Source organism: Oncorhynchus mykiss, chromosome 16 (genome assembly GCF_013265735.2).
Source record: "Oncorhynchus mykiss isolate Arlee chromosome 16, USDA_OmykA_1.1, whole genome shotgun sequence".
NCBI classification, from domain to species: Eukaryota; Metazoa; Chordata; class Actinopteri; order Salmoniformes; family Salmonidae; genus Oncorhynchus; species Oncorhynchus mykiss.
The window spans coordinates 35,259,113-35,272,790 of NC_048580.1; the positions used below are offsets into that span (position 1 = coordinate 35,259,113).

Sequence of the window (13,678 nt, forward strand, 5' to 3'; positions counted from 1 at the left end):
CTGCGCCATTTCCTGGTTGCTAAAATTCTAATTGTTTGCTTAAGGTCAGTGTGACAAAACAAGCAACTATAGTGTAGAGAATCTTTGTACCATCTAAACCACTGAAATATATTTTTAGCGGTTTGAAGCAGTGTACAAAAACAAAAGTAAGATGCAAAAACAAACTTAAGAACGGGAAGCCTATACATAGCGCACATAGAACCAATCTACCGCTCCTTAGACTTGCTTTCAATGAGAATGACAGATCTATAACTAACATTTCTATGTGAATTTTGCCAGCTCGCCCAGAAATGTAGATATTGCAGCTTTAACAGGATTAATAAGGGCATTCATGGGATAATGAGGGTTGGTGATCATTCTAGAGTAGTTTTATCCCAGCACCTTGACCAGGAGCCCTCTACTTCACTACCTTATGATTGAAAACAGGGGAAGGGTTGAAGAGGGGCACTTCTTGGCTGATTTGTCTCAAAAGGATGTTCTATTTCGGTTCTTTTCTGGCGTTGGACTCAACTGAACATGACCCCTTTGTCCGTGTATCGACATTTCTTGCAAAACTCGAGAGCTGCACACAGTCACATTGACACAGTGAACCTCTCCAAAGATCAACAGTGAAACATCACAGCGTCCGACTGGATTTGTCAAAAGCTCTTAAGTCCTACTGTTAAGTCACCGTCATTCGTCTACCCACATCCTCTCTCCACTGCACAAGCAGACCAAAAAAGGGAAAGCCTTTTTCGGTCCTTTACTCAGAACAGTAGCAGGGATATGCAGAAAAAATGATGTGAAACTAAAAGGAGAACTGGGGTATTAAAAAAAGAACAAAATGAAATATTTTTATATGATCAATCGATAAATAATATAGACCTACATGCAACAGTAGGTATTGGTTGCGCTTTTCAAAATGATTTTACATGGAGGGCTAATTCACATGTCTAAATACTTAGAACCACTATACTAATAAATAACCACATTTATATTTAGATTATTTCATTAACATGCATTATTTCAAGTTATTCCCTTGGAGCTCAATATTACACTGTTAAAAAAAGAATATGCCTAAATTGGGCACACCTATAAAATTGGGCAATTGACAGCATCTATGGACTATGTGTTCATTGACAAATGACCGTTAAAATATTTTATGCAACATTAAAAATCGGCAAGTGACTCGACACCTATTGTACCAAAAGCAATATAGAGTTGTTGAACAGGGTGATGTTAATATTATAAAAATGTTGCTTCTAAAAGAACCATCACACTACACTGTATAATTCAGTGCAATATGCCTATCACAATATTCCCAATACTAGAATTAGTAAAAAAATAATAAAAAAAGGGGGGTTATGCATGCCAACATATTAGGAGGTATACACCGTGATTTTGGAAATGAGGCCCTTTAGAGCAATGACTGGAAGTCTATGGGTATCTGAAAGTATTCTACCCATAGACCTCGTTAGCATTGGCTAGCGAAACTACCTCTATCTTCCTTCATACTGGACACAGAGAGAGTAATAATGGACATACAGTAAGTTCATCTGACTCTGAGGAAGTAGATAATAGGGCTTCATTGCCAAAATCCCAAAGTATTATTTTAAGAGTTAGAAAAGTGCAAAAATTATAAAATGTTTTACTATTGCAACATGATGTACAATCACATTCACAGAGGTTGTCTGAAGTTAACATCTCCTCGCAAATGGTTATTCCCAATCATTTGCAACCATGTCAATGAGCATCATCACTTTCCTTTGCGGTACCTCACTTAGTCAGCACGGGGATTTGAACCAGTGTACTTTTCGGTTACTGGCCCAATACTCTTAACCGCTAGGCTACCTGCCCTGCCACCCCTACTGGTGCATTTCCGTTAAGGATTTATTCCAGTATTTCACCAAAAAGGCTTAGACTTTTCAGTTTCCATCTAAACTTTTTTTAGTCTTGACCTTTTCAGAGATGCATTGTGGATACGGGCCCAGGCCTGAAGGGGAAAAGCAGAAGTCAGAAAAGGGTCCGCTCAGCCATTGTGGATACGGGCCCAGGCCTGAAGGGGAAAAGCAGAAGTCACAAAAGGGTCCGCTCAGCCATTGTGGATACGGGCCCAGGCCTGAAGGGGAAAAGCAGAAGTCACAAATGGGTCCGCTCAGCCGTTGTGGATACGGGCCCAGGCCTGAAGGGGAAAAGCAGAAGTCACAAAAGGGTCCGCTCAGCCGTTGTGGATACGGGCCCAGGCCTGAAGGGGAAAAGCAGAAGTCACAAAAGGGTCCGCTCAGCCGTTGTGGATACGGGCCCAGGCCTGAAGGGGAAAAGCAGAAGTCACAAAAGGGGCCGCTCAGCCGTTGTGGATACGGGCCCAGACCTGAAGGGGAAAAGCAGAAGTCACAAAAGGGGCCGCTCAGCCATTATGGAGGGTAAAATAAAAATAAATAAAAAGAGCCTAACAGCGCAAAAGAGGGGATGGATGAGGGCAGGGGAAAAGGGTGGCAGGTACTTTTGCAGTGAATTGTATTGACACTGAAGTGCTCCATGGTCTCGCTCATTCCACCACTATTAAGCAAAGGAAATGGCAGTCCTTTTGTGACTGTAGTAGAAGTGCACCAGTGCTTATATTAGTGCTATGATGAAAAAGCAAATCGACCATTGGTTTCCTGGCATTACATCTGGGTATGAATTACGAACATGGGGAAAGTGAAACAACTATGCGCATCATATGGTTCTCTTCGCTATGAGTGAAAGAGTGTGTGGGTTCACATCAAACTGCTCTGCACGTTCTCAACTACACCATAATCGGAACAGTAATTGGGGTGCAACAAGCACCAGCTCAAGAGGTCCAAGGTCAGTCAGTTGTGCAACTTAGACCCCTATTTCACCCTCTGGTAGGTTCATTGTAAGCTAGTATGGCAGAAGAGAGCAAGTGAGTAATTTGAATCTACAAGAACATTGAGATACTGTAGACCGCCCTATGGGACTCCCAATCACAGCCGGATGTGACTCCTGGAGTCTGGATTCGAACCAGGGACTGTAGTGACACCTCTTGCACTGAGATGCAGTGCCTGGTCTGAAGTTGAGGGCAACAGGACACTCCAACATGCTCTTTGTTTATTGAGATGAGAGGCAGGACTGTTTGCTACATCTGCTCATTCATGTTAATAATCCATTTGTGGATTGGAAGGGAATCATGGCTGTGACATTGAGAGTTTCAGACGGAGCACATCCTTCCTTTACGTCGGACAAAAGAATGACTGCGGGTGTGAAATGCATGGGAAACATATGGAAGGAAACCACAATTGGCTACATTGCATCTTTCAAAATATAAGCCTTGCACTTCTCATAGTTGAATTAGGGGCCCAACATCACATCGGGCAACAGGATTGGAAGTATCTACTGGGCAAGAGAAAGGAATATACAGTATCTCATAAGAGACCTGTATTGCTCATATTTCTAAATACAAGCTACCAACCCATCCCATCGGGAGAGGGCCATGATTCGTAATGGGGTAGAAGTCTCCCACAGTAGTGTAGCAGGTCTTACATAACCAAGCACAGGGGTGGAGGTCGAGGGGGAAGAGACTGGTACAAAAATTGAGTGTTTTCCTGTTTGCGCACCAGCAATAGCTGCATCAGCACTCATAAGCTATAGCCTACGACGAGCACCAGGCCAGCTCAGTCACAAGAGACCCTGGTTATGGTTGCAAAGGGTTGGAAACTTTACGGTAAATTTCCAAACATTTTCCATGGCAAGTTAAGCTCTGGAATTTGGGAATTTTGCTTAAATTCATCAAAAAAAGTTAGCTTATAACAGTGAACCTTTTTTTGTGGGATACACAAGGCAATTCTAGGTCTTGTGGCATATTTTGGTTAAACTATCCCCAATTCAATGGAATTGCAACCCTCTGCATGCACAGTGCAGTCCACTCTTCCATCACATGTACAGCTGATTCTCAAGATCTTGCACACTAATGACATGCAATTGATCCCACACTACTACACTGTGTGAGCCAAGGACTACATGCTTTCTGGTAGGTTTTGATTACAATACTGGGTGGGGGAATATATTTTATATGACATACATGATTTTGGGGATGAGGTAGGTATGGGATAAGGTAGGTAGATTGGGTGGACTATTTACAGATGGACTATGTACAGCTGCAGCGATCGGTTAGCTGCTCAGATAGCTGATGTTTAAAGTTAGTGAGGGAAATGTAAATCTCCAGCTTCAGCCATTTTTGCAATTCGTTCCAGTCACTGGCAGCAGAGAACTGGAATGAAAGGCAGCCAAAGGAGGTGTTGGCTTTGGGGATGACCAGTGAGATGTATCTTACAAAGGAGTTGTTTAATCTAACTGCTTAACTAAATCTGTACATGGAATTGTATTTGTTTTTATACATTTTTGTCTTTACAGGAAAATGCCACGTGCACTATCTGATGTGTGGAGACATTTCACTGTAGCTAATGTAGAAGGAAAAGCTGTGAACATTTGCAAATAATGTGCCTAATCATATGTGAAGAATGCAACAAAGATGCAGAATCATCTGGCCAAGTGCATAAAGTTCCCTTAGCGCTCACATCAAGAAACCTCTGACAAAAGTCCCTCTACTTCTATTCGAGGTGAAAATGATGAATCAGACACCTTATCGATAGCAGCAGCTCATGGTTCTCCTGGAATCAGTAGTTGTTTTGAATCAAATGGAGGAAAGTAGTCAGAAATGCTGATGAATGTCTTGCTCGAGCTGTGTATGCAACTGGTTCACCTCTGATGCTCACAGGCAATGTGTATTGGAAGAGATTACTAAATGTTCTTCACCCAGCATACACCCATCCAACCAGACATGCTTTACCTACTCATTTGCTGGATGCAGAGGTCAGAGGTCAAGTGAAGGTCAAGCAAATCAGAGAAAGCAGACTGTATTGCAATCATCTCTGATGGGGGGGGTTGAATGGTCGTGGGCAAGGAATACTTAACTACTTCATCTCCACCCCTAAACCAGTATTTTAAAAAGAGCACAGACACACCAGTCTCTACATTGCAGATGAGCTGAAGGCTGTCATCAATGACCTTGGGCCACAGAGGGTATTTGCACTGGTGACAGACAATGCTGCGAACATGAGCTTGGTCAAAAGTGGAGGAGTCCTACCATTGGCTGTGCTGCTCATGCTTTGAATCTGCTTCTCAAGAACATCATGGCACTGAAAACAATGGATACACTCTACAAAGAGCCAAGGAAATGGTTAGGTATGTGAAGGGTAATCAAGTCATAGCAGCAATCTACCTCACCACGCAAAGTGAGAAGAATAAGAGCACCACATTGAAGCTGCAGAGCAACACCCATTGGGGTGGTGTTGTCATCATGTTTGACAGTCTCATGGAGGGGAAGGAGTCTCTCAAATAAATGGCCATATGACAGTCTGGTGATATGGACAGCCCCATCAAGAGGATCCTCCTGGATGATGTATTTTTGGAGAGAGTGGTAAGCAGCCTGAAACCTATAGCAGTAGCCATTGCACGGATTGAAGGAGACAATGCCATCCTGTCTGATGATCAGACTCTGCTTGCAGATGTAAGAGAATAAATCCATACTGCCCTGCCTACTTCACTGTTGTCCTAAGCAGAGGACACTGCAGTTCTGAAACACATCAAAAAGCGTGAAGACAAGTAGCAGCAGTGTACAAAAGGGAGGTGGGGGGGGGGGGGGGGTTCCAATGTAAATTGTCCGGTGGAGATTTTATTAATTTTTCAGCAGGCTTATGGCTTGGGGGTAGAAGCTGTTGAGGAGCCTTTTGGTCCTAGACTTGGCGCTCCGGTACCGCTTGCCGTGCAGTAGCAGAGAAAACAGTCTATAACTTGGGTATCTGGAGTCTCTGATAATTGTATGGGCTTTCCTCAGACACCGCCTATTATAAAGGTCCTGGATGGCAAGAAGCTTGGCCCCAGTGATGTACTGGGCCATTCGCACTTGAAAATCTCGACCCGCTCCACTACAGCCCCGTTGATGTGAATGGAGGCCTGTTCGGCCCGCCTTTCCTGTAGTCCACGATCAGCTCCTTTGTCTTGCTCACATTGAGAGGTTGTCAGTATCGTGCCAGGACAACAGTTCTTTGACCTCCTTCCTATAGGCAGTCTCATTGTTGTCGGTGATCAGACTGTCGTATCATCAGCAAACTTAATGATGTTGGAGTCATGTTGTTGGTGAACTGTGAATACAGGAGGGGACTAATTACACACCCCTGAGGGGCCCCAGTGTTAAGGATCAGAGTGGCAGACGTATTGTTGTCTACTCTTACCACCTGGGGACGGCCTGTCAGGAAGTCCAGGAGCCAGTTGCAGAGGGAGGTGTTTAGTCCCAGAGTTCTTAGCTTAATGATGAGCTTCGTGGGCACTATGGTGTTGAACACTGAGCTGTAGTCAATGAACAGCATTCTCACATAGGTGTTCCTTTTGTCCAGGTGAGGAAGGCAGTGTGGAGTATGACAGAGATTGGGTCATCTGTGGATCTGTTGGAGCGGTATACGAATTGGAGTGGGTCTTGGGTGTCCGGGAGGATGATGTTGATGTGAGCCACGAAGAGCCTTTCAAGGCACTTCATGGTTACCGACGTAAGTTCCACAGGGCGGTAATCATTTAGGCAGGTTACCTTCACTCCCTTGGGCACAGGGACAATGGTGGTCTGCTTGAAACATGTAGGGATTACAGACTCGGTCAGGGAGAGGTTGAAAATGTCAGTGAAGACACTTGACAGTTGGTCCACGCATGCTTTGAGTAAGTGTCCTGGTAATCCATCTCCTTCCCTTGTTGCCTCCATCATCCTCCATATCCCACCAAACAAAACTTTAGTTTCTAGACTATAATTTTATAGATGCATGTTGAAGACGTTTTTGGGAGATGCGATGGATCATTATTTTTTGTTGTTCAGTGAAATCATCCCATATGAAGAGTCAACTAATTTAATTAAAGTTTAAATCATACCTAAAAAATATATAAATTCTATTAGAAGGATTTAATCATTTGCAAGTATGTCTACTTATGATAAGGTAAAAGGTTTGTCTCCATATGATATGGTAAATATATCCAATGCAAAAAAACATCTACATTTAAATGGTATTAATAATATTTGCATTTATTTCCGTTAATTCCCATTGAAAGTTTCCACCTGTGAATATTCCCCAAAATATGCATCCTTAGGCACAAGCATTTCACTACACACGCAATAACATCTGCTAAAAAGGTGTATGCAACCAATAAGATTTGATTTGTATCAATGACACGGCCAATCACTACACTTGTTAGGTTCTCTACACAACCTTTTCAATTCACTCCACTTTACAACCAGTAGAGATGAAACACTTGAGTGTATCGCAGATACAAGCAACATGGCATGAAATGGCAATCCTCCTGTATCAGCCTCCAGTATTTATGCTGCAGTAGTTTATGAGTCGGGGGACTAGGGTCAGTCTGTTATATCTGGAGTATTTCTCCGGTCTTATCCGGTGTCCTGTGTGAATTTAAGTATGCTCTCTCTAATTCTCTCCTTCTCTCTCTCGGAGGACCTGAGCCCTAGGACCATGCCCCAGGACTACCTGGCCTGATGACTCCTTGCTGTCCCCAGTCCACCTGGCCGTGCTGCTGCTCCAGTTTCAACTGTTCTGCCTGCGGCTATGGAACCCTGACCTGTTCATCTGACGTGCTACCTGTCCCAGACCTGCTGTTTTAAACTCTAGAGAGACAGCAGGAGCGGTAGAGATACTCTCAATGATTGGCTATGAAAAGCCAACTGACATTTAATCCTGAGGTGCTGACTTGTTGCACCCTCGACAACTACTGTGATTATTAATATTTGACCATGCTGGTCATCTATGAATATTTGAACATCTTGGCCATGTTCTGTTATAATCTCCACCCGGAACAGCCAGAAGAGGACTGGCCACCCCTCATAGCCTGGTTCCTCTCTAGGTTTCTTCCTAGGTTCTGGATTTTCTAGGGAGTTTTTCCTAGCCACCGTGCTTCTACAACTGCATTGCTTGCTGTTTGGGGTTTTAGGCTGGGTTTCTGTACAGCACTTTGAGATATCAGCTGATGTAAGAAGGGCTATATAAATACATTTGATTTAAAATTGAATAAATAAATTAAGAAATCCCCTTTTTTGTAGCCTGCCCACAGCGGGGGGTAAAATTATCCTTAATCTTACCCTCTCCCCCACAATCCTCCTCTCTCGGCCGTGCGCATCGCCAACAGTCATATTTTGGTCTCGTGCCTTTCTCTCACTCATTTCTGCTTTAAGGGCTGTAAAGTTCACGGCTCATTGAGAGGCTCACATAGGCAGAAGCTGTCTCGCTACGGGGAGGCTAGTCGGTCTCTCCTCAGCTCAATCAAAAAGGTGACGCAGACAGGAAGACTGGATGAGAGACTTCCTCTCAAAGACAAGAGAGACCAGACACACTGTTGTCTTGTCTGTAGGTCTGACGAGCTTGGTTCCATTTAAAACTACTGACAGAAGTCTCTCCATACATGACACTTTGTCTTGGGGTTGTTGGAAATCTTGTACTATGCTGTGCTTTCTAACGTTATTGAAAAACCAAATGAAAATATTACTCAATGGGTTCTACAACAATGCCAAGGTAAAACATTTTACTAATTGCAGCCATGCGGATTGGACCACTAATTTATCAAGATTCGGTGAAAAACAGAGGGTTCCATCATGACAGGGTATAGTGTCCAATGCATCTCATATTGCTACTAGTCTGTATGTGAGAATCCTGAACATTCAACTAGCTCTGGGTTTGTTGAATGTACAGCTTTTTTAGTACAGCTTGTCCTCTGAATCAGGACCTTTTAATTGGCCCAGTAGTAAAGAAGCATGTCCAATTGGAGGGGAGGGTCTTTGTAATCATCTCATTTGGGTGTTCCCGACTTAGGTCGCTGAACGTGTATTGAAATCAATTATAAATATCATTTTACGAGCAGTTAGCTCTTTCAAGGCTGTTTGCTGTTGCTGCAACAATTATATTCACCCCCACTATTTAATGTGCGTTTGCATGAGTGGGGTTTTTGAGTGGAGCTTTTCTGAAGTGGATATGGGGACGTGGTGGTTGGTATCTTGTTGAGAGGTGACGTGACGCGCTGGAGATGACAGATTGTAGAGGCCATCTGGAATTCTTGATGTGTGTCCACTGTGACAGATCAGTTGGACAGGGAAGAGATGGCTGTAAGATCCGGAATGTTCCAATATGATACGGACCTCAGATCTGCCGGTGATGTAAGACATCGGGTAATTTGTACATCTCCACTCCATACTACAGCCCCTTTTATAGCTGTTCACTAGATACGATTACATGCTAACATTTAGATTTATGTAGAGCAATCGGAAGATATCTACACAGTATAGCTTCAGAATATAGTGTAGAATGGATAAAAGGTACAAACACTAAGTGATACAACAGGAGATGTGTGTGTGTGTGTGTGTGTGTGTGTAATATATATATATATATATATATGCGTGTGTGTGTGCTTCAAGCCATAGGATGCCACACTTCGAAGTTACTCAGGCCGACATAAGCCATTAGCAGCGTCACTGAGACCTGCTAAGAAGATGGCTTGTGGGAAGTGAATTAGCGCCCTGGCATGCTATTATGGTCAGAATAGGATCAAAGCAGACACCCACCCACTGGTTCTGAATCAGACAAGAGGAGGGACCAGTCAGACACAGTACCGTAGCCAATAAACAGACCAGAATCAGCTGAACAACGTCTCTAAATTGATGGGATACAATTACGCATCTTCTGATCAGATGGTATCTTGTAGGGCTGAGTGATTAACCAAATGTTGGTTATTTTTACACACAACTGATGTCAGTTCAATTATTCGAATTCCATGTTGTTCTGGTGTTTTTCTTCCTGTGAGCTCAATGCACGCTGCAGTTTCTCTTGAAATAAAATAATATCATGCATGAACTGTGCGATGCAGAAGGGAGTTGTTTCCAACTGGCAAATGTTCTACATAGTTCAGCGCAGAAAAGGTGATACCCGACTATAATGAGCATAATCACGGCTACTTGTCCAGTCTGTGTTTCTTTTATGGTTGCTATGTAAAATACAAAAAAATGCGCGATCAAGAGGATACAGAGACCAGTTGCTTGGCGAGGTATTGATATTCACTAGAACAGTGATTTTGTCAGACAGCATAGGCAGCAGATCAATGGAGATGAGGTGAAGTGACCGCTCCCCCCAAATTAAATGCAGGAAAGCGCCGCTCTAAACAGAAGGGTAAAGCTACAAATTTAAAACCAGACAGGATGTTGGATTGTGTTTTAGGTGCAACAAATAAACTAGTGATTCATGCTAGGGCATTCAGCAGCTGTAGAAAGCCAGCCTTGCCTTCACTTTCTCGTAAAGGTGTTTGTTGCCATCACTTTGTGACATGATCCAACAGCTGAACAATACAAATACCATGCTTGGCAAGCAGACTAACACAAACTCAGTTAATGCCAAAAGCGTGAACAGAAACTTACCGACTGAAGGAAAAGCAATACCCGAACGTAATCCCTCTCGGTGTTCAAAATTTCATGTAAAACACAGAGCCTCAAGCGTTGCTCGCGGTCCGACTCTTTGGTGCTGTGAAGGACGCGGTTCTGTTGCCCCTCTTCCATGATTGATCTTTATCCAAAAAAGTACGGGAAAACAAGTATTTCAGTTATTCTTTATACTTGGGTCACTGCAAAAGTATCCCGAGTTAGTTGCAATTTAAATCCATTTTGCAACACCGTATTTTCAAACACGGATGCGCAATAGGCTTTACATGAACTTAAACAAAAGTATTAAAACAAAAGCACACGTCTTGATGAACTTTTTTGTTCTTTCTTGAAAAGACTGAAGCCACAATAAATGACGAAGGACTCCAGATCGATTTGATTGATCCGATTCCCGGACAAGAAAAGACAACTTCAGATAAGAATCTTACAGCTCATGAACTATCAGAGGAGAGCTAAAACACAAGCTCTCAGGTTGGTTAGTTGAGGAGACAATACACGATGTAATCAGTACTAGTTCCGCAGAAGGCAGTCTGAAAAGTGCCTGTTGTCCTCTTCTCGGCTTCTGTTGGGACTAAGCGCAGTGCCAACGCTGGTGCAAGTGGTAGCTTTCAGAAGTGCTGCAGTGTAGGGACCGACCACCTGTAGGCTAAATTAGCATAACGAATGCATGTTCAATATCGAATCATTAATTCTGCACCTACAACATATGCTATACCCAATTCTTCTTTCAATAAGGCAGCCTAATTAATAATTTACTTTACGCATGAAGTGCCATGGTTTGTCCAGGCCTATTAAACAATTGAACAAGTCGAGGCTGCAAATGAAGTTGACAGTTTTAGGAATACAATGTAATATTTTAGATGATTGTTGTTATTTAATTTATGAAGAGGTTCTGAGAGAACCAACGGTACCACCAACTGGCTCAAGTGTTAAAACGCTGCATGGTCAATCCAAGGTCTCCATTGGCCGTGCAGCGTTTAGGGAGATACGGCCTCTGCAGAAGTCAGGCATTCATACGTCTTGCTCTTCGTGAAGCAGCACAGAGTGGTTGAACAGAGCTGTTGTCAGCACAGAGCTGTTGAACAGAGCTGTTGTCAACGCGGAGCGGTTGAACAGAGCTGTTGTCAGCACAGAGCTGTTGTCAGCGGGGAGCGGTTGAACAGAGCTGTTGTTAGCGGGGAGCAGTTGAACAGAGCTGTTGTCAGCACGGAGAAGTTGAACAGAGCTGTTGTCAGCACAGAGCAGTTGAACAGAGCTGTTGTCAGCGGGGAGCGGTTGAACAGAGCTGTTGTGAGCACAGAGTGGTTGAACAGAGCTGTTGTCAGCGGGGAGCGGTTGAACAGAGCTGTTGTGAGCACAGAGTGGTTGAACAGAGCTGTTGTCAGCACAGAGCGGTTGAACAGAGCTGTTGTCAGCACGGAGCGGTTGAACAGAGATGTTGTCAGCACGTAGCAGTTGAACAGAGCTGTTGTCAGCGGGGAGCAGTTGAACAGAGCTGTTGTGAGCACAGAGCAGTTGAACAGAGCTGTTGTCAGCACAGAGCGGTTGAACAGAGCTGTTGTCAGCACAGAGCGGTTGAACAGAGCTGTTGTCAGCACTGAGCGGTTGAACAGAGCTGTTGTCAGCAGGGAGCGGTTGAACAGAGCTGTTGTCAAGGAAACGAGTTTGTGTTTATACAGGACATCCCGCCACCACCTACAGTCAACCAATCATGTCAATGCGGTGCGATACTGAGCCCTCCACTTTTACAACATTTGAGTCGCATGGAGATGCTGGGCAGAGTTGTATTTGGCCTCTATTTGGCCCTGAGGCTCCGCGATTGCATCACACGGAGCCTCCGACCACATTTTCGAATGAAACATAAGTTGGTTTTAAGTTGAGCACAAAGCAGGAGCCGTGTTGAATTTGAAAATATGAGAGTGGACTCATTCATAGCACAGCAGCAAACTCTTACAACTTTGGGTCAAATTAAATTGTCAAACGAGTAAAATTCCAATGATTGAGAGAACGTTGTGTGTTTTTACTATATTCCTCAAATGTTGGTTAAAATTTTAAGAAATGAAAATATAATGAATGCAGGTTACATTATTATCCACTGTGATTCTAGTTGCATACAATTTGTTTTGCCTTTTCAAATGAGGAACGCAACAGACAACTGATATGCCTCACTTTATATTTACAGTGGGGCAAAAAAGTATTTAGTCAGCCACCAATTGTGCAAGTTCTCCCACTTAAAAAGATGAGAGAGGCCTGTAATTTTCATCATAGGTACACTTCAACTATGACAGACAAAATGAGAAAAGAAAATCCAGAAAATCACATTGCAGGATTGTTAATGAATTTATTTGCAAATTATGGTGGAAAATAAGTATTTGGTCAATAACAAAAGTTTATCTCAATACTTTGTTATATACCCTTTGTTGGCAATGACAGAGATCAAACATTTTCTGTAAGTCTTCACAAGGTTTTCACACACTGTTGCTGGTATTTTGGCCCATTCCTCCATGCAGATCTCCTCTAGAGCAGTGATGTTTTGGGGCTGTTGCTGGGCAACATGGATTTTCAACTCCCTCCAAAGGTTTCCTATGGGGTTGAGATCTGGACACTGGCTAGGCCACTCCAGGACCTTGAAATGCTTCTTACGAAGCCACTCCTTTGTTACCCGGGCGGTGTGTTTGGGATCATTGTCATGCTGAAAGACCCAGCCACATTTCATCTTCAATGCCCTTGCTGATGGAAGGAGGTTTTCACTCAAAATCTCACGATACATGGCCCTATTCATTCTTTCCTTTACACAGATCAGTCGTCCTGGTCCCTTTACAGAAAAACAGCCCCAAAGCATGATGTTTCCACCCCCATGCTTCACAGTAGGTATGGTGTTCTTTGGATGCAACTCAGCATTCTTTGTCCTCCAAACACGACGAGTTGAGTTTTTACCAAAAAGTTCTATTTTGGTTTCATCTGACCATATGACATTCTCCCAATCTTCTTCTGGATCATCCAAATGCTCTCTAGCAAACTTCAGACAGGCCTGGACATGTACTGGCTTAAGCAGGGGGACACGTCTGGCACTGCAGGATTTGAGTCCCTGACGGCGTAGTGTGTTACTGATGGTAGGCTTTGTTACTTTGGTCCCAGCTCTCTGCAGGTCATTCACTAGGTCCC

General features: G+C 43.5%; 1 protein-coding gene across 2 annotated transcripts in view; it reads right to left on the reverse strand.

The window, feature by feature from the left end:
• The window catches only part of LOC110491863 (phosphatidylinositol 3,4,5-trisphosphate-dependent Rac exchanger 1 protein), a 148,408-nt gene extending 137,275 nt beyond the window's left edge, over positions 1-11,133 (reverse strand). Inside the window, exon 1 of one of the 2 annotated variants that reach the window (XR_005036510.1) lies at positions 10,493-11,133. Coding sequence is in view for 1 of the 2 variants with exons in the window: in XM_021565684.2 (XP_021421359.2) it covers positions 10,493-10,630 (138 nt within the window). In the remaining variant the exon portion in view is untranslated. The remainder of the gene's footprint in view (positions 1-10,492) is intronic. The other variant, XM_021565684.2, reaches the window with a different exon arrangement.
• Positions 11,134-13,678: the final 2,545 nt, after the last annotated feature.